General features: G+C 34.9%; 1 protein-coding gene across 1 annotated transcript in view; it reads right to left on the bottom strand.

The window, feature by feature from the left end:
* The window catches only part of NUP210 (nucleoporin 210), a 101,959-nt gene that overhangs the window by 54,388 nt on the left and 20,880 nt on the right, over positions 1 to 26,691 (bottom strand). Inside the window, exons 2-13 of the mRNA XM_087923911.1 lie at positions 24,195 to 24,331; positions 23,227 to 23,358; positions 21,725 to 21,821; positions 18,749 to 18,899; positions 14,891 to 15,023; positions 13,172 to 13,328; positions 12,801 to 12,871; positions 11,550 to 11,656; positions 10,289 to 10,429; positions 8,696 to 8,833; positions 1,940 to 2,095; positions 322 to 520 (exon numbers count right to left, since the gene is read on the bottom strand). Coding sequence (XP_087780037.1) covers positions 322 to 520; positions 1,940 to 2,095; positions 8,696 to 8,833; positions 10,289 to 10,429; positions 11,550 to 11,656; positions 12,801 to 12,871; positions 13,172 to 13,328; positions 14,891 to 15,023; positions 18,749 to 18,899; positions 21,725 to 21,821; positions 23,227 to 23,358; positions 24,195 to 24,331 — 1,619 coding nt within the window. The remainder of the gene's footprint in view (positions 1 to 321; positions 521 to 1,939; positions 2,096 to 8,695; positions 8,834 to 10,288; positions 10,430 to 11,549; positions 11,657 to 12,800; positions 12,872 to 13,171; positions 13,329 to 14,890; positions 15,024 to 18,748; positions 18,900 to 21,724; positions 21,822 to 23,226; positions 23,359 to 24,194; positions 24,332 to 26,691) is intronic.

Raw genomic sequence — 26,691 nt, 5'->3', positions numbered from 1 at the left:
ACTATATTAAATATTAACTGACAAAGAATCAGCAACAAGACATGTAGGAAAATGTTCAACCCAAGTCCTAAGTGGATAAGTAATACTTAAACCTACGAGGGGTATTTTATGAATTACTATAATAGAATCATTTTTGTTTTGCATCTTAGACAAATTTTATCCACCCCACTGATGTATGCTTAATTACGAGATAAATGTATATAATGTATAAACCATAATATTAAACATTTAAAAGCATTTACTATCAATAAAGGAAATAATTACTATATCAGGAAGGAAATTTGTCCATTTACTTAGACATTAAATTTTATTGTAAGTTACCTTGAAATGGACTGAACACATCGTGATTTTCAATGTTGACAACTAAATCAAATTGTGAGCAATCACTTAGAGTGACCACCTCATTGGTTTCCTTGTTCATTACACCAATAATCTTCAGAGGCAGGTCCAGTGTCTGGCCTACATGTGCTTCAACTGGACAAGGTGTGAACTTCATATCACTGGGTTCTATCACATAAACCTAGGAGACAAAAATAAAGTAAGACACAAGATAAAGACTGAGATACAAATCTTGAACTGGAATTTAGAAACAAACAAACAAAACCCAATCTAATTAAAACAAATTTCATTTTAATTGCTTGAACATTAATGGCACAAGTTCATAGGTTGATTTATTGATTTGGAAGCAGCCTATTTCAAACTGTCAGTCATACTAAATCACTTTGTGTCTAGTATCTGTATTAGACAATATCTGTAGGGTGCCCATCTTTATTATTTTGCCAGCCTTCAAACCAAACACTTCAGAAAGCCCTGGTTTGTAACACAACAAACTTGGTTTATGAGTGGCAACTTACAACAGATTGTTAAGTGCAATCAATAGTGTGTTTTCTGTGGCATCTGTATGAAACTGCTACCTCAAATACAGGGGTAAACCAACACTTGGTTTGCATTTATTTCTTTATTATTGATAAAGAAAACATCACAGATGGATGGTAACATTTCATAACAACTACAGGATCAAAGATTTTCATTTGGCATGTCTAATTTTCGAAGCCATCTGCTTACTGCTTCAGGTTAAATTGTAGACCATATGGTATGGTGTTAAAATTGTAATCCTTGTGGAACTTATACACTACTTGCATAATCTGATAATCAAGGTCAGCAGGCAGATGCTTTGTTCAAGCAGAAAATGCAAAGTGTGAGCCATTTAAAATCTTAAACTGAAGATGTTAGTTTAATTTAATATTAGTTCCTTACAAATACAAGTGGGGTAAAGTGCACTCCTATTGCTATGTGCTCTGAATCCTGAGTCTGAAAGTAGACTTTTAATTAAACACATCATTTCTGAACCTTCTGGAAAAAAGTCACATTTGCTGAAAGTTTTGGAAGCAACAGACATTTATTTGAAATTTAGTAGGAGAGGACTGAAGATAGTATTTCAGTATTCATAAGGGACATGTGCAGTTGACTGGGGTGTGTGCAGAAATCATGGCATTATTGATCAGTCATTACATTCACCTGCAACTTCTGAATCTGAGGCAGAGGTTTATAAGGTATATTATTTGAGAGAAGAGTAGATAATTTGGTGGGTCATTCCTGTCTCCAAATAAGATTTCAGGTAAGTCGTTTTATATGTTTAGGCTTGGATTTGAATTCTTGGCCATGATATTTCACATCCTATGCTTTTTTAAAAACTTGTTCTCAACAGTATGGCATTTTGTATGAAGTCTGCTTCTGAAATACTTTCATTTACCTGTAGTTTTAAAATATTCAGATTAGACTGATGTTCTTTACCCCACATAAACAGTTCACCTAGAAATTAAACTGCCAAGGAAGATTCATCATTCAGGAACATCCCTACTTCTTGACACTACAAGAAGTATCATAAGCCTTCTCTGCAGGTCAGAAGATACATTCTTACAAAATTAGTATTCTTTACCTTCATTTCCCCGTGGTGTAAAGGATTCTGAACATCTCTGGCATGAATGACACTGACACCAATTTCATTCCCAGTTGTCATTACGCCCTTAATTGTAATTGAAGCAACATTTTGTTGAGATGAGGTCCAAGTAAAATTTCCACTCCCACCATAAGCCTAGGTTCATAAAAGAAAAGCAAATTAAAACATTAGCTTTATTAATAATTTTTAAAATATACTTCTCTTAATCATTTAACTCAAATTAAAGTGAATACTATAGAATTAGAATGCAGTATTGCAGGCTAATTCTGCCCATTGCCAGGACTTCAATCCTAATGGACTCAAGGTTAACTCAGCCTTCCATCCTTCCAAGGTTGGTAATTGTTGGGGGCAATATGCTGGCTCTGTAAACCACTTAGAGAGGGCAGTAAAGTACTATGAAGCAATATATAAGTCTAAGTGCTATTGCTCCACAAATGTCCATTTCTTTCTGAGCACGTATCAAAATAACACCCATTACTGCAGTATAATACTGCTTTTCTTTTTATCAGAGGTTGTACACTGCTAAAAAAAATAAAGGGAACACTAAAACAACACAATGTAACTCCAAGTCAACCACACTTCTGTGAAATCAAACTGTCACTGATTGACAATCAATTTCACAAGCTGTTGTGCAAATAGAATAGACAACAGGTGGAATGCACAGGCAGTTAGCAAGACATCCCCAATAAAGGAGTGGTTGCAGGCGGTGACCACAGACCACTTCTCAGTTCCTATGCTTTCTGGCTGATGGTTTGGTCACTTTTGAATGCTGGTGGTGCTTTCACTATAGTGGTAGCTGAGACAGAGTCTACAACCCACAGAAGTGGCTCAGGTACTGCAGCTCATCCAGGATGGCACATCAATGCAAACTGTGGCAAGAAAGTTTGCTGTGTCTGTCAGCGTAGTGTCCAGAGCATGGAGGTGCTACCAGGAGACAGGCCAGTACATCAGGAGATGTGGTGGAGGCCGTAGGAGGGCAACAACCCAGCATCCCTACCTCTGCCTCTGCCTTTGTGCAAGGAGGGACAGAAGGAGCACTGCCAGAGCCCTGCAAAATGACCTCCAGCGGGCCACAAATGTGCATGCGGCTGCTCAAATGGTCAGAAACAGACTCCATGAGGGTGGTATGAGGGCCCGACGTCCACAGGTGGGGGTTGTGCTTATAGCCCAACACCATGCAGGATGTTTGGCATTTGCCAGAGAACACCAAGATTGGCAAATTCGCCACTGGCGCCCTGTGCTCTTCATAGATGAAAGCAGGTTCACACTGAGCACATCTGACAGATGTGACAGGGTCTGGAGATGCTGTGGAGAACGTTCTGCTGCCTGCAACATCCTCCAGCATGACCAGTTTGGCAGTGGGTCAGAAATGGTATGGGGTGGTATTTCTTTAGGGGGCCGCACAGCCCTCCATGTGCTCGCCAGAGGTAGCCTGACTGCCATTAGGTGCCAAGATGAGATCCTCAGACCCCTTGTGAGACCATATGCTGATACAGTTGGCCCTGGGTTCCTCCTAATGCAAGACAATGCTAGACCTCATGTGGCTGGAATGTGTCAGCAGTTCCTGCAAGACGAAGGCATTGATGCTATGGATTGGCCCACCCATTCCCCAGACCTGAATCCAATTGAGCACATCTGGGACATCATGTCTCACTCCATCCACCAACTCCACGTTGCACCACAGACTGTCCAGGAGTTGGGGGATGCTTTATTCCAGATGTGGCAGGAGATCCCTCAGGAGACCATCCGCCACCTCATCAGGAGCATGCCCAGGTGTTGTAGGGAGGTCATACAGGCACGTGGAGGCCACACACACTACTGAGCCTCATTTTAACTTGTTTGAAGGACATTACATCAAAGTTAGATCAGCCTGTAGTGTTTTTTTCCACTTTAATTTTGAGTGTAATTCCAAATCCAGACCTCCATGGGTTGCTAAATTTGATTTCCATTGATATTTTTTGTGTGATTTTGTTGTCAGCACATTCAACTATGTAATAAACAACGTATTTAATAAGAATATTTCATTCATTCAGATCTAGGATGTCTTATTTTTGTATTCCCTTTATTTTTTTGAGCAGTGTATTTATTGACACATCTCTAAAACATCTCAGTACCAATTGTCTCCAAATATGTTGGATAATTTGAGAGATTTCAATAATTAACAATATCTATAGTCAACTTATTGCTTCCTAGGCCAGCACATAAAAAAGTGATAGGAATGTCACAATTTTTAGAAGCCGATTAGTTTCCTTACAATGGAACCTGGAGGCAGCCAACTGAATTATTTTGTCTCACTGCAACTAACATGTCTACTTCTAATGACAGAAATTATTTGGAAGTATAAAGGCCAAAGGCACGGAGAATGCCAAAAGAAGAAAACTGATTTCTTCCTAACATGCTTCCTTTATTTTATCCCTAAGGGAAGACTAGCTACATATATACATGGCTACTGAAATTAATCAGAAGTCAGTCACTGATAACAATAAAGAGTAACTGCATTTATTATGATTCCCACAGAGACTTGAATAGTATCATCGATATTTCCAAAGGTCCCGTATCATAATTTTCAAAGGCTACCAATAAAAGAAAATTTACTTCTTTTCAGTTTTTCTAGGTTGAAAAAGAAAATGCAATTTGTTCCACGTTATAACCTATGAATACAGAAAGATGGATTTGCTTGCAAATTAAGCAGCAGGATAGCTCTTTCTAATGCAGCTATCAGTGATCTTTACCATCTGTTTCAACTCTGTAGTTGCATAAAAATCTAGTCTGAAAAGCATCTAGTAGAATCAGCTTAGGTATCACATTGCCAACATGAATATACAATCTACATCAATAATAATAATGGATAATAATAAAATATGTCCATATTTTTTGCTAGCATGACTTCCCCTCCGACTTCCTTCCTGCAGTTCCTTTCTAATGCTCCACCAATTTCTTCCATGTGGAGGGCCATGTGTGTGGAAAGGGCTGCACATGAAGTCTAATTTGTCATGGAATTATTCTCAGCAACATTAAGTTACATACAGCAAAGCACAGTAAAAAGCCAAGTGTGGAATTTCTTTTTAAATATAAACTTTATCCTTTCTTTTCCTAATTAATATAACATGCTACATCTAAAACAATAATGATGATCAATGTTTCATTATTTGCCAAAATATTGCATTAATCAGATCGTTCTACAAGTAATTTCTTCATCATAATGACTGATCCTGTTTCTAGCATTAGCAGCTGAAATAGGAATAAAATATGATCTTTAAAGTTATTTTAGAATAAACTGTGGTCCACCTAGTCCAACACTCTGTTCCCATAAGCAAGGTTTCTCAGATACTAAGATGCTTAAAGTGCACCTGTTAATAGACATTACTTACAGATTTCCTTCTGAATTTGTCTAATTGCCATTTCCATTACAATAAGTCACCAGGCTAATAATAAAGATTTATTGTGGAATTCTTGGTGGTCTTGGCTGTTTGCTTGCAGATATTTCATTAGCTGACCAAATAACATTATCAGTGCTAATGAGTGTGGAATTTGTTCTATTTATATGCAGCAGCCTCCCCTACCATTGGGCATCTGTGGTTTTCTATTTGTTAATTGCTTAAGATATTATTTTCTGCTTGTTTGTCTCCTGAGTGGTTCCTTGATTAGAGAATTGTTTTCTGTTTGATATCAATCCCTGCTTATCTGGAAGTTGGCTATTGAAGAGGTGTGTTCTGGTATGTCACTGGCTTAGGGTTTTTAAATATCTCTTTTGAATAGTATATAACTATGGTTTATCATAATGTGACTATTGATGGCATATTTTGTTTTAGTATCAAGGTTCCAAGAATTTCCTAGTGTTTTTGGATTTAGTTTGGTCTAGGATGCTCAGTTTCCAAGGTGAATGGATGGGTTTATCATGGTTCTTAGTATGATTAGACCTGCCCATGTATTATTAAAGTGTTTTCATCATGTCTTCTAACTGCTGGTTGGTGTCAGTGAATGTGCCCTGCTAGTCTTCTGCCTGCCCTTCCTCCATAGTGACTCTTACAGGGCTTACACCCTATGTTGTAGATGAATCCTGTTTTTTCTTTTGGGGCTGCTGGCTCTTTAAGCTTACTCAGAATGTTTTGGAGGGCTTTAATTGGTTTCTGTATTATGGCGATACAACAGTGTTTGTAGAAGGTTTTTTGGTTAGTTGTTTCTGAGTTGCTTCTGATATATGACTGTGTTCTCTTTTTCACAGCTTAAGTTGGTTTTGTTGTAGTGGTTTGAGCAGTCAGATACTTTTTTGATAAAGTTGTATTGATATCCATTGTTGTAACATGACTTTATAGGCAGTTTCTTTCTTTCTGTTATTCTAGATTGCTGGGTCCATTTGTGCTTATCTGATTTACATTGCAACAATACAAGTACAGTAAACAACACCCTGCTATGCTGCCTCATGATGCTAGAGGGTTGCTCCTGGAAAGGATGGTTGAAGAATGCTGGGAGTTATGTCCAAAGTACATATTCTCATCATATAATTCACTCAGATGTGAATATGGCTAAACCAAGTTGGTACCTATATTAGGAAGCTGTGACAATGCTAAAGACAGTTGATCACTTTAGTGAGTGTGGCTGAGGCATCAATTCATACTGTGTGGAAAAAGACCCTGAGAAACTACTGCTGTCTTTTAACCAAGAAAACCACATGGATAAAAAATATTAAATAATTGACAATATTATGCTGGATGATAGTTCTCTCAGGTCAGATGGCATTCAACATGCTACTGAAGAGAAGTTGAGGATATTTTGGAATACTAATAGGGTTTATGCTCGGCTGTATTAAAACCTTTGAAATATCTAATTGCTGATGTTGCCATACAGGGGGAAAAAAAATCTGAATCTGCAATGAAAGAATTAAGTTTGGAATATGGAAGTACGAACATTGTACTCTTTGTACAAGCTCTACCCATTGTAAAGCTCTATAGTGAAAAATGATATCATCATCTTCATTTAACAACCCCATAATTCCTTCTGGGGTGGAGTCTCGGCAACTGAATGGAGCTAGCAGAGTGTTTTATAATGGCCGGATGCCCTTCCTGTAACCAATGCATAGTTTTGTTCAGCAGTTATATTCTCACTGAGAGAAATATCTGCCTCTACCTAGGATTGAACTCACAGCCTCCTGATTGTGAGGTGAGAGCTCCACCTCTAGGCCACCACACACTCTACAGTGAAAAATGACATGAACTCTCTTATTTCCACGAAGGTCATCTTATGTACTTTCTACATGAAACCAGAGTTCTCATTTAAGGCTCAAAGGACACATTATGTGGAAAACTTAACTCTCTGGAGATGGCTGTAATGTCAAGGAAGATGGAAGGAAAGAAAAGAGGATGACCAGTAACAAAGTGGTTGGCTCATTTATAATGATTTTACTGCTGGAAGACCTGGTGGGCTAGATTAGGGACAGATTATTACAGAGAATATTCATGTGATTACTAAAGGTTGAGCCTGACTTGATGGCACATTATCAGTCAATAGAACAAATAAGCAATTAAAGATCTAAAACAACATACACTGTCTGAAAATCATAAATAATCTTCCACCCAAATAGCAGACAAGCATAGCTTAGCTTTTCCTCCTAAGGAAATAGCTCTATTCATTTTCCTATCCTTCCTGTATCTATAGTATTATGTACTATGTTTTAAGTTGGAATCAACCACCTTATTTTTCTTTTCTTCCTAAATATTACCAATATAAAAATCTTTTTACAGAAGCTACAATTAATAACAGCTACAAGCCATAGTCAATTAGAAGAACTGGTCGATGTGAAAATGGCTATATTCCTATTAATGAATTTCATATGTAACTCTGAAGTGCAAACATTCAACTGATCTTCACTGAGTCTTTCAGGAATGCAATGCAATGCAATCTTGTGGAATTTACTCAGAAATAAATGAGGCATTAATTAATGGGCTTATTCCCAGCTATTAATTAACCAGAACTGCATAGTTTTATTCAAGATTATTTTTTTCATCTTTAATTAGATAGACTAACTAAAAAAGAATCACCAACTTCTGTGTCAACCAGCTTGACACTTTTTAAAAGCATGTTTCACATAGATATCTGTTTTGAAGAAAAGCATTTCAGTCATAGCCAAAGGATGAATCTTTTTGTAAACAATTCAAAGACTTTTAAACTTTAATTGAGCTAACTTTAAAAAAAATCCTTGCATAACAGAACTTTTTTGAAGAAAAGCACTTCTGTGAAAAAAAACGTATTCTTGAAATTGAAGAAACATGAAGAGTACAGAAGAAACAGTATGGCTGGAAGAATATATAAACACAGCGCAATATTATAACAATAGTGGGGGGAGCGAGGGAATAGAAGTGTCAGGTTCTAGGCCAATTCTTCTTCCTTTGGGAATGGATACAGATGTAGGTTTAGGGAACTAACTAGCACCTAATCAAGTCCTTTTTTATAATTGCCATTTGCTTTTAATTTTTTTTGTCATTTTTATATTTGAAATCTCTATCGAAATTTCTCATTTGCGGATTACATAAGTTTAAAATGTTTCTAAATTATAAGATAAAGTAAAATGAAGCCTTTAAGGACAAAGGTGGGAAACTAAAAACAAGTAATAACAAAACCGCATTTCCCAAGAGAAACAAGATTATAAGCCATCAACCTAATAGCATACACTGGAACAGTAATGGATCCAATTTCTAAGTTTGCTGTATTCTGTTCTTAGATGGCTTCAATACATACCAGGATTCTGTACTGATATGCTCCTGCTTTTGCTTGCCATGGAAAGGTCAATATGCTTGGTTGAAGAACAATGGGAGCATAGATATCTACTTCTTGTTGATTTTGTGCAGGAACAGAAAAGGTGTGCACACCTCCATCCTAATAAAATAAATATGCATTCAATAAATATTTTTAAAACCTATTTTTATTGGGTAAGGTGCAATGTGAAGAGAAGCATTTCATATACTTTCCTCTCTCCTCCCTGCCCAGCCTCAACCCTTCATTTATAAGAGGGTTCCACAAAAAGAACTTGATTCCTAGAGATTGCTCTCCTCTTGTAGGATCATCAAGGAAACCGAGTGGGAGCAAGTGGCCAGTTTTAAGTTTCTGGGTGTTACCATAAAACAGGACCTGACTTGGGGTGCTCACATTGCAGCACTGGTCAAAAGGGCCCAGCAGAGATTATACTACCTGAGACTTCTCAGAAAACAACAACTGAATGAAAAACTGCTGGTGACCTTCTACCGTTGCACCATAGAAAGTATCTTAACTTACTGCACCTCTGTATGATTTGCCAATTACACAGTGGCAGATAGGAAAGCACTCCAGATGGTTAACGTCATTGCCCAGAAGATCATTGGTTGCCCTTTCCCCTCTTTGGAAGAGCTTTATAGCTCCTGCTGCCTTAAGAAAGTTCAAAACATTCTCAAAGATCCATTTCATCCTGGGAACCCTTTTTTTGAACTATTACCATCTGGCAGATGGTACAGAATATTAAAAACAAACACAAATAGGCTGAAAAACAGCTTTTATCCCAGGGCAGTAGCTCTTTTGAATTCTGCTGTTTAGTGCAATATCGGTGTGGTGTCGGGGGGGAGGAGTTGGTTCAATTTGTGGAGGGTGAAGGATGCATGTTTGTGTTTATTGTCATGGTCATGATGTGCACTGAAGATGCTGTTTGATTTCGTTGTACGAGGTGCAATGACAATAAAGTAAACTAAACTAAAATCATAAGAATCTTGTGGAGGGTCGGTCATAACTTTGAACAGTCACTAAATGACTAGTTGTAAGTTGAGGACTTACCATATTGGTTCCAAATGTGCAAATGAAACTGACCAAGATTTCACCTTCAAAAAATGTTCAAAGTAGGTTTTCCTGTGTGGAATGGGGGGAATGCCATCCACCATAGAACTACTGTATTTTAATGGGAACTGTACAAATACTTTTTATAGCTTAGTAATATACAATAAATTATTTATGCACATGCATGCACATGTATAACAAAGAATTCTTTTTAACCTTCTGTTTTTCCCCCATTGCTAAATAAATCACTATAACTATAATTATATCCTTAAACAAAGTATTTGCTACAGTTGGTGAAAGGCAGCAATTTCCACTTTTTTATAATCCATTTTGAATATATTGTATGTAATATGTAATATATTGCAAATTGTAATTCTGACAACATTCATGAGAATAGTTTTCATATGAGTATTTTTGATTGGATTATATTTTAAATTTAAACAAGTAAATTGGCTAAATGTGGTAATAATTAGTAGTCTACTTATTAACTGGATAAGGTTCCCTTAAAGCCACTATTTTCAAGCATCATACCTGATCTACAATAGATGTTAGTTTAGCATCAAGAATAATATGTCCTTCTTTTATTGCTTTTACATAGTGATATGAACCATTCAGAGAAGACCTCACAACTTCAAAATATTCTCTTGAGAAGTACGTATCAATTCTGATGTTCTGAAATTTAAAAAGGAATAGTTATCAAATACATTTTGAATACAAGCATATCTTAATAGAAATACCATTAATATAATCTGATGGAAAAATATGTGCTCAGTTTTTTTTAAAGCAGTCAGATGGAATCAATTTTTCTAGTTTGTCATTTTTTTCAAAATAAGTTGCATTATGTATGTTGCACTTCCGTAAGGAAATCAAAATGAAAGAAAAAGTAGTGAGTGGTGCAACTTCTGTTATTATCAAATCCATCCTGAGTTGTAATGATTACCATGCTTTTTAATGTGCTTGCAGTTTATCTTTTTTTCTGATTTGCTCTATGATTTCCCAAATACTGACATCAGTTTACTCTCTTGGGATATGAGACAATATTTTCCCTCCTTCAATCATCCATGGTCTAAGGTATCTCAAGACAATGAAAAGCTTGAAAAAAAAATGTAGCAAGCGAAGTGAAAATATAGCAAATGTAGAACCATTCCAACATCTGAAATAAAAAACCTAATTAACTGCTATGATGCTCAACATAAGGTCACACTGCCTAAACCATACTTTATCAGAACTACATATAACCTGCTATTAAGCACACACTAAGAAATTGAGATTTTTACAGGGCAAATCTTGTAAAAAGTTTGTGCCCTATAGTTTTATTGAAAGACTTTTCATTAGTACTTTACTTTCAATATACATATGCATAAATCTGTTGTCAATTCAAAATAAAAGAACTATAAAATGGCCACTGCCATCCTGAACATTAATAAGCCAGAATAAACGTCAGTGTGTTATATCTGCTTAAAAGGTGTGGACTTCTGCTTTTCAACAGATGATCTATGATCTTAATTTTCCTAGAAAATTTTACTGTTTCCATAAAACAGTGCAACTTCTGTTAAAAATGCAGTATAAAAGGCCAATTTTTAAAAAGCAAAGAGATAGCTTCAGGGTTGGGATTACAAGTTATAAGTTGTTTCACATTTGAACTAATACTGGTTTCTTTGTTCACATGGTATTTATGTTTTCTTTTCACTCTAATCTTAATAGTATTCCTGACTGAAATGTCTCATCCTTATCATTATACTGTATACATGATGTGATTTTTCAGAAAAATGCTTATTTATGTTTCTCTTACCTCAGATAAATACACTTTATTGCTTGATTTGTCATATACTTCAATAGTGATTTCATAGAACCTCTCAGTTTCCAGCACCCATCTCTCACCAGGATGAATTGAAAATCCTGCACAGCAAAAGCACTGAAAGTCGTAGAGTTACAGAATACTCACTTGATCAAAACACATCAGAGTGACATAAAGTGTGATTCTATATAAACTTTTCTATAAGGGGGAAATAGGTGATTACTGAATGATATATAAGATTACTGGATTTTTAATGGGAAAATAATTTTCTGCTGAACGGTAAGGTCAATTGGAAAAGAATTGAAATGGAAATGGGCTGGTCACATAGCACGAAGAACTAATGGCAGGTGGACCAAGACAGTCATAGAACAGATCCCATTTCAAAGAACTCTGAAGAAGGAGATTAAAGATGGAACAAATATAAAATGGATTGCACTTTTGGACAACCTCTGATGTAATTTATGATAAGCTGTCCAACACATGCAGTGATAAGAGCATACAATATTTGAGTTAATAGCCCTCCTCCTTCTGAAAAATGTAACAATGTGAGTAGTCAATTTAATAATAGTAATAATAAAGTTGCAAAAACTGCTGAAATCATATAAAAGACAAAGTAATAGGAAATGAAGAAGCTAACGGGTTCTAGGACATTAGAATTCAAACAGACAAGCACCTGCCACATAATATCCCAGATTTAACAATTATTGATAAGAAGGGCAAAAAGTCAGTACCTGGAGACAGGAGAATAGAAAGGAAAGAACTGTAGAAAATCACAAAACACAAAGATCTGCAAATAGACGTAAAGTAATTGTGGGAAAAGAAACCAAAGTATAGTATAAGGAGTATAATATTAATAGGAGCTTTGGGTGCATTTCCGAAACATCTGGATCACTACTCAAACACCATCAATGTTGACAAAACTGCCATCAGATAATTCCAAAAGGCAGTTTGACTTGGAACAGTTTACATCCTGTTTAACACCATCAAACAATACCTGCCTTTCCCTAGGTCATTGGGAAGGGCTCAATAGGTGTACAAAAATGCCAATCCACTCTAAACATCTGGCTGACTGTGCAACCAATCATAATGATTTTAATTTCTATGCCACACAGCTCCCAGTAAGTCTACAAATGTATTAAGTACTTGGCAATATAAGTATACCTTTTTATATGGAATGAATTAGCTTTGGTTATTTAAAAAATTGTATGAAGTTGTTTATTTCCAAAGTCAATTAGCACTACTTACCTAGGTATCCTGGCTCCACAACAAAAATGGTGCCATTGGGTAATTTAGAAGCTCCTTGCATAAATACACTTAAAAATCAGTTAAGGATCCAAAAGTTAAACAGTGATAACAAATTAATATTGTTATATGAGTAAAATCTATTAAGTACCTAATTTTTAATATTAGAAAGAATCAAAGAAGTCACGCTGAAAATTTTGTTACATTAACACCTATTATATTCTTTGCTGTTTGAACAAGTCAAGAGTATTGCTACTTAATGAGTAGCAGGACCAGTACAGAGTATCCTGGAAAGGTAGTGGCGTCTAAACACAGGGTGGCCAGTTCAATGGTCATTCATTGTGCATAATATGAAACACACAAAAAGGATATTTTTGTGGGAAAGTACAAGATTTGCCTGTCCCCGCTGCAATGCAGTAACTGTGCATGTTGCCTGATCCAATCTGGCAACTGGCCAGGCTGTACCTCCCCCAGAGCTGAGTGTGCTGTTCTGAAGTTGTAGCTCATATTGATCAGAAGGCATGATTAGTCCTGTCCAAAATGCAAGACAACATTAAGAAACAATCGAAGCAAAAAAAAGTGTCACTGAATGCTTCCAATAGAAAAAAAGAAGCAACACAGACAATGTTTTGTGCTCATCAAAGCATCTTTAAAAGAAAAACACAGCATAGAAATGCTCGCTTTGTACTATAAAATATCGCTTTACCTATTTACTTATAAAGAGTCAGAGTACAAAGTTACATAAAAATGCAACAGAACAGAAACCAATTTTCCTACAGCTGAAATCCTCATTACTAAAGCTTTAGGAAGATAAAAATAAATGGATTCACATTTTTTAAAAAATAACTTTTATTGTGATTATGTTGCTAATATAGGTGGTTACTTTATTCAGCCTCTGAGAAAGACTTGTTTCATTTATGTTGACTTTCTGTTCCACAAAGCAAATCTCTTCCATCCTTTGGCACATATTAATGAGTTCAATTTAAGCTTTTAGATATAACAGCCAAAATAAATAACAGATGCTAACTGGTGATGACCTGACGTGGTTTTATTAATAAACTAGGAAAATATGAATATAAATTTTATATGAATATTTTATCAATGGATATGGTCCAATCAAATGTATTGTATTTTAAATCAATGGAAAACATTTAAGTGATGAATTATTTCTCCTAGTGATTTGGAGATAAATTAAGTTATCCTAATCTGATTTAGTCAATATTACTTGTATTTTTAATTTTGTCTCAGAAGTACTTCTAAATCTTGAAAATGGGTTTAGGTTTCTTAACATTAATTCATTGATGATATTTCTTACTATTTTTTCCACTTAGCATATCTTCTTGTAATTTATCATTTAAGAAAGTTAAACTTAAGAGAGAATCAGGAACTATAAAAATTGAGTCCAAATAGCAATTGAGTGAAACATTTTTATTTTATTTTTTTTACAACCAAGTTGATGTTTCTAAACCAAATGGCATAGATGTTGCTGGCTTTCTTGAAACAGAACAATCTCTCCTGACCTCATACATATTTTCCACTAAGCTCCTTTCCCCAATAGCAAAGCAGAAGAATCATTGAACATTAGATGTTGCTGGCTATCTAAACAGACAATTATTGAGATAGAGTGAAGGAACTGATTATTAGAAGATAGGAACAAAATATGCTGCTTCACTGACTCTTTAGAAGAATTGGCCAATAACATGGTAGAAATTTAATTCCAAGCCAGAATATACAGTTCAGATGTGGGTCTATCTTACACTACTCTAAGTAACGAAGACAAAATTAGCACTAAGTTCATGTTATTTTTGTTTGTCTTCTCTCTTCCCTACCCACTCCCCATACACACCATGGACTGACATTTGCAGGAATTTACTCAGGTTTATATGATGAAATTTAATTGAGACAACCTTTTAACTCTCAAAATGCATTGATCAAATATGTGTTAAGCTAATTATTAAAGGGGACATAAATCTACCTGAGTAATGATTTGTAGACTCTGTTATAACTTTATTAACTTAAACATAGTTGTAACATTATATAGATCTGCAGGAAATATGTGTAAAATATTACAACTGGACAAATGACATACAGACCTGTCATTTTCCCTCGCCTAATTTTCATGACTTTGTATTGCACTGACATTCCTACCAGCAGGTAGACATCATAAGCAGGATTTAAAATGATGTTTTCCAAAATAAATAATCTGACTTCAGCTCCAGGCACATGCTGTTGGTTGAAGGAAGAATTTAATTAAAAGAAACATTCATAAACATACATTTTCAAATATGTAATATTTATAAATATTTAATTTACAAAAAGTAAATTTTGAAAATACAAAGTTGCCATATGAAGTTACTACCTTCCTACTACTACTATAAAATTACTGCTTTAATCAAGAATAAGATCAGCTCCTATGATTTTGGGGGAGTAAATAGTAACAAAATGAAATTTTAAAAATCTGCTGTATGTTTTGCATGGTACAATGTTATAAACTGAGGATTTCTAATTACTATAGAACAGCAGTGTATGTTTTGCGCAAAATACAACATGTCATCTATGTATGAACTGTTCATATAAGAACAAATTTCAGTCATTATTATATGTTCATTTATTAATAATGATTTAGTGGATGTAGTCCTTATATTTGTGATTTCATTCAATTCAGTTGTGGAACCTGATGCAGAATGGGGTAATTGGGGGCAAAACCTGATTTGGGGTGAAGATCATCTCTACTTGTCCCAATAGTGATGGCTTTCCAGAAGCAATTACTCTTCCAAAGTAATTTTTTAAAACAGAGCTTTTAGCTTACTTAAGATGACACCATCTCAAGAATTTTTCCTTGTGTTATTAGACTTTTAGGTTGTATGTGGTGTGATTGTTATTTATACTTCATACTGTAGAGTTTAAATCTTTTATTCTGGATGTTTTATATGTTTCTTCGTAATGTTAAGAGTTTCACACCTGCAGTGGTTTTTTAAAAAAATAAATCAATCATTTCCTGCTCAAAATTATCTCCAGAGCTACGTTTCTGATATTTAACATGGAAGCTCTGTATTTTGGGGGGGAGGGGATAGTTTTATATGAGCTTTTTTCATAGGCTTTTGTGATATTTTAAAGTAAATGTTTTGATAACACAAATATACAAGACAATTGCAAAAGTAAAGATGTAAATTCTAAGGAAATTTACATTTACATTAGGAAAACCATACAAAGTTCCCGAAAAGATTCCAGAACAAATTATAAAATGTTTGATCAGAAACTACTTTAAAACCAGATTAGATTTATTAGTTAGCTTAGATCTGTCACTGTTACTTATCTTTAATTAATTTGAACAGTACTCTGAAGGAATGCAATGGACAGCTCTACTATTTATCCCTGCCCAGCATAATCTGTAATTTTTAGCCACCAATGACATAGGCTTCATCAATGGAACCGCTTTTGGCTGGAAACCGAACAAGGAGAGATTTAACCTGGAAATAAGGAGAAACTTTCTGACAGTGAGAACAACCAACCAATGGAACAGCTTGTCCTCAGAAGTTGTGGGAGCGCCATCACTTGAGACTTTCAAGAAGATTGGATTGCCATTTGTCAGAAATGGTGTAGGGTCTCCCGCTTGGGTGGGAGGTTGGAGTAGATGACCTACAAGGTCCCTTCCAACTCTGATTATCTGTTATCTGTTATTTATCTGTTAACCTTCTCTATAATAACTTTTGTATTTGTAGGCTTTCTAGTCAGTCTTGACTCCTGGAGATTACGTGGACAAGTTTGGGCAGTTTTCTTTGCAAGATTTTCAGAAGTGCTTTGCCATTGCTTCCTTCCCAAGGCTAAGACGATAACTGGCCCAAGGTCACCCAGAGGGCTTTCATAACTAAGATGGGACTGTAACTTGTTATCTTGCAGTTTCTAGTTTGGTACCTTAACTACATCAAACTGACTCTCAGACTCCAATATATTTGCCACCCATGCTTCCTGTTGATTAATGAATAATATAGGTATTGTTTTGGTGCTGATATGCAAACTATTAAACATACTGTGCAAGACTGCGCAAGACATGTGTTCTCTGGTTCCCTAGAAGATCCTCACAAAGAAATAATCTCTAAGCATAATCTTTGAAAAATCTTTCAGGACCAGTTCCTTGCCTAACCTATGGTCACAAGCCACAGTCATCCCCATCTTCAAAAAGGGAGACCCTTGCCTAGTTGAAAATTACAGACCAATCTCCTTATGCTGCGTCACCTGTAAAGTCATGGAATCAATTATTAACCAATCCATCATCCTCCACTTAGAGACAAACAACCTACTCTCCAATAAACAATTTGGTTTCAGAAAAAAACTATCCTGTAATCTGCAACTCTTACACTGCAAAAACATATGGACTACACAACTTGATCAGGGCAAAACAATAGATGCAATCTACATAGACTTCTGTAAAGCCTTTGATTCAGTGGTACATGACAAACTACTACTAAAAATAAAATCCTATGGTATCTCTGGACAACTGCATAACTGGATAGAAGCATTCCTGTCAAACAGACAACAAATGGTCAAAATTGGGAGTGTCCTATCAAATTCTGTACCTGTCAATAGTGGTGTCCCCCAAGGCAGTGTTCTAGGACCAACTCTCTTCATACTCTACATAAATGACCTCTGTGATCATATTAAGAGCAACTGCGTTCTTTTCGCTGATGATGTAAAGCTGTTCAATACCACAGACAATACTGCTACCCTTCAAGAAGATCTTGACTGTGTATCTGAATGGTCAAACAAATGGCAACTTCAAATCTCAACAAATAAATGCTCTGTCTTACATATTGGCAAAAAATAAATAAATCAGAAAATAAAATACAAGCTGAATAGTCAAGATCTTGTTGATGATCCAAGCTCTGTAAAGGACCTTGGAATACTCACCTCTAATGATCTAAGTGCTAGTGCCCACTGCAACTACATAGCCAAAAAGGCATTAAGAGTTGTTAACCTAATCTTACGTAGCTTTTTCTCTGGTAATATCACACTACTAACTAGAGCATACAAAACATTTGCTAGACCAATACTCGAATACAGCTCATCAGTCTGGAACCCACATTACGTATCTGATATTAGCACAATTGAGAAAGTCCAGAAATATTTCACAAGAAGAGTTCTCCACTCCTCTACTCGTTGTAGAATACCTTATGCCACCAGACTTGAAATTCTAGAACTAGAAAACCTTGAATTACGCCGTCTTCGGTCTGATTTAAGCATGGTATATAAAATCATACATTGCAATGTCCTACCTGTCAATGAATACTTCAGCTTCAACCATAACAACACAAGAGCATACAACAGATACAAACTCAAGGTTAACCGCACCAAGCTTGACTGCAGGAAATACGACTTTAGCAACAGAGTGGTCAATGTCTGGAATACTCTACCCGACTCTGTAGTTTCTTCCCCAAACCCCAAAAACTTTAACCTTAGACTGTCTACTATTGACCTCACCCCTTTCCTAAGAGGTCTGTAGGGGGCGTGCATAAGCACACCAACGTGCCTACCGTCCCTGTCCTATTGTTTCTTTTATTTTTCTTTTATTTTTCTTATATGTACTCATTTCATGTATTCATAATTATGTATACACTTTTACTTATCTCGTAAACAATTGACAAATAAATAAAAGAAATAAAAGAAATAAAAGAAATGCCAGAAGTGGGATCACCTGGATAGTTGAACTGGACACTCAATTATAGGGCTACTGCCATACCACTGTAGAAGTTTATATATAATTGTGCATGTGTATGTGTGTTTACTTCTATTTTGTCATGTTCTCATCATGCACTAAATAATAATAAATCTATCTTATAGCTATAATGCTAATGGGTATCACTTTAGTTTCATCAAAGGACTGTAACCACAAAGGAAGAAAATTACTGGTTGGGAAATGACTATGATAAATGTAGCACCTAGCAGTAACTTACCTTATACATAGTTTCCTCTAGTCTTGCTCTGAGTTTTGAACTCCCTGTTTTCATTCCAGATACTAAAACAATATCTCCTTGTTTTTCAACTTTCTCCATCTCCAATATATATGAAGGTGGTATATATGTTGATTCAGAAAATTTTAAAATTCTGTTAAAATATTAATTATATTGGATATTAATATTATTTCTTTATAAGGTTGATAAAGCCGTTCCTTCCAGGAACTATAATGATAAATAAACATTGTACAAAGCACAATAGAATAAAACACAACATAAATGCAAGCAGTAGCAAACATTAATGAAATGGAATTTTTTTCTACTGTAGCTGATTAATCATCAAATAAGCCTTTCAGAAAAGTCTGGTTTAACTATTCCACAAAAGACCATAAGAATGCAGCCACAGTTACCTCAAAAGAAAGGAGGCAATTCACCTGAATGACCAATCTTGTCATACCTGCTGATAAATTGGTACATTCAACAGGCACTCTCTTTTCATCTGGGCTGGATGGACAGAATATACTCAGAAATACAATGCCTAAGAAACCTAATTCCAAACCATGTAGTCATTATGGAAAGCTGTTTAATACTTTTAAATTATATTATACTATCTTGTGTTTTATATATCTACCTACAACATAACAGATGCAGAAGACTCCTTGGTGTTTCTAAAAATTCTTTTGAATATTACTTCAGGAGGAAGATGAATAGGAAAGAGAGAAATATAGTTTGAAAATTGATCAAAACCCAAGTTATTTTAGATGTGGATGAAAATATATTTAAAATAATGTCCACAGACCCAAAATAAACTAGAAATAATCAAATGGAATTTAAAGTTCAGAGTGGTATGTCACATTTATTTGGTAATTTTTTGGACTTGATGAAAATTTCAAAGATGCTGACTTCGCTCAAAAATGTCCACTGGTTGCTAATTGACTTCCAAATAATAACTTCATAAATCCAATATGTTCTGAATGATGGCATCACTCTTTCCTAATGTTAAAATATCCAATATCCTCAATGCTGTTGCCAAAATATTTATTTTATAATAACTAGCTTTTAACTTTCATTTATTCATCTTTTTATCCAATTTAATTCTAATACATCTCTTCTGATATTTTTGCTTTTTTAAAGTGTATGTTAGCTAAAAAAAAAACCAATTGTTTCCTTATGAACTGATACTCTCCCAAGATTATTTGTTAAATTAGAAAATTTTATTAATTTAATATTAGTAACTAACAGTACTTATTTTAAAATCTTATAACTAAAATTCCTCCAAAACTGCTAGAGGTATAACAAAACATCAAAAGGTTCAAAAGAAAAATACTCAAACAGTAGTTAAAAATATCGAAACAGCAGTTAAAACAGATGAAGCTAAAGATGAAGCTAAAATATTAAAAAATCATTTAAAAATGTTTGTCTCTTCTATGAGGAGAATGTAAAAATCCAATGGAATTTTATACAATTTGTACAGTTAGTAACCATGAACCTGATTCTAGATAAATGCATCAATAATGGCGACGTCAATAGAGACTCCCAATTTTGTTAATTGGTTTTGTAACAATTTGTCTGGCTCTGGCTGAAGCATCTGTTTTGATCTTATCTGGAACAAGATGCACTGAGTATAGTCATTAATGCATCTCTCAACTAGACTATTGTAATTTGCCTTACACAGGGTTGCCCTTGAAACAGACTGTTTCTATCCCTCTGATAATGGAACAAAATTATTATTGTCATATTTCACTGGTAATATATGAGCTGCATTGACTAGTATTTTTCTAGATTCCATCCAAGTGCTTGTTAACATTTATAAAGCCCTATATGGTTTAGGATCTTCAAAACATTTATTCAGAATTGAATCTGCCCACTCAATAAGTCTAAGTAGAGTCCCTATTGAGATAGCTGCGACAACTGTACAATAATACAATAAAAATCAATAAATACAAAAAAACAGAAATGAACAGAGTCAAATTAGATCTCATACTTATAGCATAGAATATTATTCCCCCAAAGCTTTAATGTATTTCCAAAAGATAATGGAGGACTACTTCTGCGGATAAGATATTTTACAAGAGGGAAGCTTCTGTAGAGAATGCCACTTCTATGCTGCCTCCACCATACACACACACACACACACACACACACACACATGCTGTGTGTGTTTCACTAGAATGACTTTTTTAAATTACAGATAATCCTTTACAGTGCTTTTTTGTCTTACAATTTTCAATGTAACTGTAGTATATACCAACTGGACAAGTTTGAGTACTTTGCTTGAAAGCAACGGCATAGCACAATTAGTTAGAACCAGATAGATGAGACAAGTATATTCTCATGAAAGGTCTATAGTCTGTTCTCAAAAACCCTTTGGCGAGCCATCCCCAAATATCCATCCCATGCTGGAACTGCAATTAATTACAACTGTGAATTAGTAACATCAACTATAATTAGACTAGTTAACTGGCCTTTAATAAAATGTTCAAAAAAACTAATGTAAGGAAGCAAGGAATAGTAGAGTTAAATATAGTGGTAATCTGGGAATGCATCTGTAGAACTCTAGAAAAATAAATATTTCCTGCATACCTTTTAAACAAATATTCTTGTAAAAGAACTATATCTGGGTATTTTAAAAGCTCTAGTTTACTGCAATTCTCTATCAGAACTGAAGAAGCTTCTTCAATGAGAAGCGAAACATCTTCAAGGAAAAAACAAGGACAATCCAGTTGCCTTTTGAAAAAGCACCTTTGAGTATTACCATGAACACATATACAGATGTGCATTAAAGCAAAAGTTGTGGGTATCTAAAACAAAAGAAAAAAATGAAGGGAAAGAAGAAAGAGAGAATAAGACTGAGTTTTAATCTTTATGCAGGTAAAAGAAGAAGCTAGCATAAGTATGACAGTATGCAAACTGTCTAGCCATTTACCTAAAGTCTACATTTATGCACATATTAACAACTGAATAAATTAAACTTACTGTAGTGCATTATGGAAATCTGAGAATTCATTAGTTTCAGAGGTTTTCACAATGGTCCACTCAAAAGGAAGTCCTGCCAATGTGCTAAAAGTGTTTCCTTTAAATAATTTATCAAAACAGTTAGAATGTAAAAAGAGTTTTCCTTCATTTGTAAAATTATCTGCACAACCACAATGTTTGGGAATTACAATGAATATAAAGCAGAACCGCACACACATAAAATGATCAGGTAAACTCATTTCAGAAGTAGATGGCAACATGACTAAGTGCAATGACCTGGGGAAAGAGGAATATAGGCACAACACAATTCATTTATGTCATAGAAAATATGAATTCATATTAAATATTGTATAAATATAATACAAGGAATAAAATATTCCTTGTATTATATTAATATAAATATAATAAATGTATGTATATCAGATACATAACATGAAATTTGTTTTTTTTTAATGGAAACATTTAAAATAGCAACTAGGGAAAATTAGAAAGGGGACAGAAACAATCTTCTTTTAGTAATATTGTTAATGCCTCATCAACCACAGAAAGTGAAATTGCAACTGATCATTTTCATTTTCAAGCACATTTTCTATTCAATAGAATAGTAAATGCTCCCAATCTGATTGCAAACACCAAATGATCAAATATCATGATCCAATGCATATATCCCTCTGCAACATACATTTGGCTTTTAAAATCCTAGCAATCTCCCTATTACTGATAAGAAACAGTTATGCAGAAAGTGCATTTACTCTAAAGATAAATGTTCCTTGATATTCGTCACAGTTGTGATTCATGTTGTAAATGAGATGCCTCAAGAGAGCTTATTTGCGAAAAAGAATTATCTGTAAATAATTGCTTAATGTTTTTGAACTTCATCACAAACGTCTCAGCACAAGTTGCCACAATAAATTTTAGGAAAATTCAAATCTCTGATTTTTCATGATATAAACCATCTTCCTTCAACTTTGTTTGGAATAAACCCATAGAATTTTCTATCCTGGAATTCTGGAAGTTAGTTTTCCTATATATGGAGGATATTTACAAATGTTCACTATGTGTCACTTCCTGATTTTAAGGAAAAAGAACTTAAAAACATTAATATTTAATAATATAGTACAGGGTGTTCAACCTTGGCTATTTTAAGACCTTTGAACTTCAACTCCCAGAATTCCTCAGTTTACATGGTTGACTGGGGTATTATGGGAGTTGAAGTCCACTGGTCTTAAAGTTGCCAAGGTTGGATCCCTCTCATATAGTGTATCATAGAGAAAAGATATTTCAATGAGTAAATGTAATGGATAGGTATGCAAAGTTGCATAATAGTAATTCACTATTTTCATGCCATATTGTTTAATACTACAAAAGTAAGACAAATTTTCTTAAAGAGTATTACTGATATCAAAACAAAAGCAAATCAGCAATATGTAAATATGCACATGAAAGAGCAAAGTGATATCCTTCTATGGATTTAAATGTTGAATCCATAACACATTTGATACCTTCAGAATCTCTGGCTTGAATTTTCAGCTGCAGTGGTGAATCCTCAAGATACAATTCCTTTGTTGTAGATACTATGTTAATAGTATGAATAACATCCACTATAGCATCACAGCGAAGGACCTGGCCAGTCACTTGTTGAAAAAGAAGAAAACATTGTTAGTGATCCAGTGAACATTGAACTTTAATATAGTCGGCAATTCAGCACACCATTCTGTAATGCACTACCTCTAGATAGGTAGACTATGACCTACCATGTTGTGCAGGAATTTTGTCCAGAATTGCTATATAAGAATAATCTTATCCCAAAGATGCTTTTTCAGGAGGCAAGTGGACTTTTGTTTTTTCTTTGAAGACGTTTCTCTTCTCATCCAAGAAGCTTCTTTAGCTCTGACAGGATAGCGGAGAATGGAAGCTTCTTGGATTGGAAGGAAAACGTCTTCAAAGAAAAAAACAAGACAGTCCAGTTGCCTCCTGAAAAGACACCTTGACCTGGGTGACTGAAAATCTCTACAGACTTTAAGAATAATCTTACATTGAACAAAGTGAACTGGGAGCATGCAGGAAAGTGTTGGTAGCATGGCTCCTTCAAAACTGCTTCTAACTGTGTTTTGATGCATGAGCATGCACGCAATTGGAAATCACTGGCAAAGCAATCACAGATCCATGGCTTCTTTTATAGTCCAAAGATAGCACTTCATACATGCTGTTACATGCACAGTACTGAATCTACCTTAACTTTGCCAAAGTTCAATCCCACTGGTATCATGGCTCCCAGATTTTGAACCTGTAAGTTAGCCCATTTGAAGTGTCAAAAAAGGCTGCCCTATGATTCACCATTTCATTCAAATGGTTGCAAACAATCAAGCAGACACAAGAGTTTTAGTAGTATATAGATGTAGAAATCCTATAAGTGCTTAAAATTTAATCCTAATAAAATCTTAATAGAGAAGAAACAGACAGTACTTACAAACATCTTCAGCCAAAATAATACTTGTAAGCCGTGTTATTTGTGATGATCTGGCTTGAATAATAGCCTTCTGTGAACACTGAGGGTTATCTTGTTCTATAGCATCTATGCTAGCAACTTCTGGTCTGGTGGAAGACCTGTTTAAAAATATTAAAAATATTGGAGTTATAAACCAATTATAACTGCTGAAACCCTTTGCATTCTAATCCTGATAGCAAAGACTTTTGGAAATTGAAAATTCTATGATGGTGAGAACAGCTATTACAGCTAGAATGAAGAGAGCAGTCAGTTGTCATTTCCACTGATTAAGCAATGAATTACTAAAACAAGATGTGCCCATTTTTCATGTTCAGTTAACAGCTGTAAAACATGAAGAATTTTTATATATATTCTGATGCTTTGTGAAGCAGCTGTGAAAAAGTGATTTGTGCAAAGTACGTTAATGAAATTGGCATAACGAGCAGTCCTCACTTAATGAACACAATTAGACCTCTGTTGCTAAGCAATGTGTTGTAAATGTCATGTGATCACAATATATCTTTTGATGTTAGCTTCAGCTACAGTCATTAAAGAAATCACTGTGGGTTAAGTGCGGTGTCATGCAACTGCAAATTGCAACTTTGTGTGCTTGCTTCTCCCATTGTGTTCGGTTGGTTGGAGCTGGCTGTGAAGGTCGCAAGTAGTGATCACGTGAGAGTTGTGATTATTGTAAATACTTGCTGCTTGCCAAGTGTCTGCATCAAAATCCCATGGCCATGGGGATACTGCGATGACTACGACTTTGAGGACAAGTTATTAAGTCTTCTTTTACAGAACTATTGCAACTTTGAATAGCTGCTGAATGTTGGTAAGCAAGAACTATCCGTATTGCTATGCACAAAAAATGCTTTTGCTTCATTCAGAACAAAACAACTTTACTTGAAACTTTCTGGCAAGTCATTTCAAGCTTAGTCTGTTCTGATGAAGCAACACTTGAAATAGCTTTAGATTATGCATTTCATCAGAACAAAATTCAAAACGTTTCAAGCATTCCCACCATAGTCAGCTCCTCCTTTATTTTTCATTTCAGAAACACATAGAAAGATAATCCATGCTAAGTACTATACAATACAGGTGGTCTTTGACTTACAACAATTCATTTAGTGACCATTCAAAGTTACAATTGAAAAAAGGGACATTTGATTGTTTTTCACGCTTAGGACTGTTGCAGCATCCCTAGGAACAAAATCTGGATACTTATTTATGACGGATGCATTGTCCTGAGGTCATGTGATCACCTTTTGTGACCATCTGACAAGCAAAGTCAATGGGGAAGCCACTTAATAATTACATTACTAATTTAGTAACTGCAGTGATTCACTTAACAACTGTGGCAAGAAAAGTCATAAAATGAGGCAAAACTCACTTAACTACTGCTTTGTTTAGCAATGGAAATTTTGGGCTCAGTTGTGATCTTAAGTTGAGGACTGCCTGTAAAAACAAATCCCCATACCTTTTCTCACACTGAAAATTCAATTTAATTTAGAATCTTATCAACTTCCCATTTCCTTTCTGTCTTCAGCTGAGGTCTTCTTTATTTCAGTATATAAATATTAATTCTCAGCCAATAGACTAACAAAGAAATAGACCACCTAACTGCTTTAACATTTCTTTCATGACCAGGTTTCTGCAAGAACAATTTCATTCGTTTTCTTTTTCAAAGATTTCTTTGACCACTATACCTATAGGTTTTAACACACCATTCATTTAGCAAATTTAAACAACAGAATTGACATGTTTTATTTTTAAGTGAGCCTGTTTAACAAGCAAGCACAGCAAAAGTAGCTATGTTGATTTGCTAATGTTTTTCTTGTACCATGTGGTGATTCCAAGTGAAAAACTTGGCTGCTAATACTTAATATCACTATCATTACAATGACAAAAAATGAATGTCCATATGGCTCAACAAACCAACCTAATCATAGTCTTTTCCATGTGAAAATACAACTTGAACTAATTCAAGAAAGGTTACAGAGTGCTCCTTGAATTTAAAAAAATACCACCATCAAACACATGGTGGTATTTGATGGTGGTACTAGTGTTCTTTATAATTACTCAGAGCATTAGAATATGAATACAATATATGCAAATACTACCTATCTGCAAAATAAATCATAGCACAACATGTTTGCAATCCGTGTAAATTCTAATTTCCCCATAGCAATTCAGAAGAAACAAAAATAGGCAGTCTGGTAGCCAAGAACCATGTTTTGCCTAGTCATGTTCTTAGCTTTTATTCCTCTCTTCTTAACATCTTATTCTTGTATGACCTCATTCATGCAAATCAATAATAGCAGGGACATGATGCTCCCTGGTTCTTTATTAGCTTGGGTGGAAATAGTTTGGAAAAACAACCTAACCTTAAGCCTCAAAGTAACCACATTGCTCAGAATAATTGGGATGTTTCAAATGATGCTATTCAAAACAGCCACATTTATGTTTCACACTCAGAACAATC

The sequence above is a fragment of the Pseudonaja textilis genome, chromosome 2 (assembly GCF_049901715.1).
Source record: "Pseudonaja textilis isolate UNSWEBS1 chromosome 2, rPseTex1.2, whole genome shotgun sequence".
Taxonomy (NCBI): Eukaryota; Metazoa; Chordata; class Lepidosauria; order Squamata; family Elapidae; genus Pseudonaja; species Pseudonaja textilis.
Note: the sequence above shows the minus strand (reverse complement) of the source record. Positions and strands in the feature narration are given on the sequence as shown.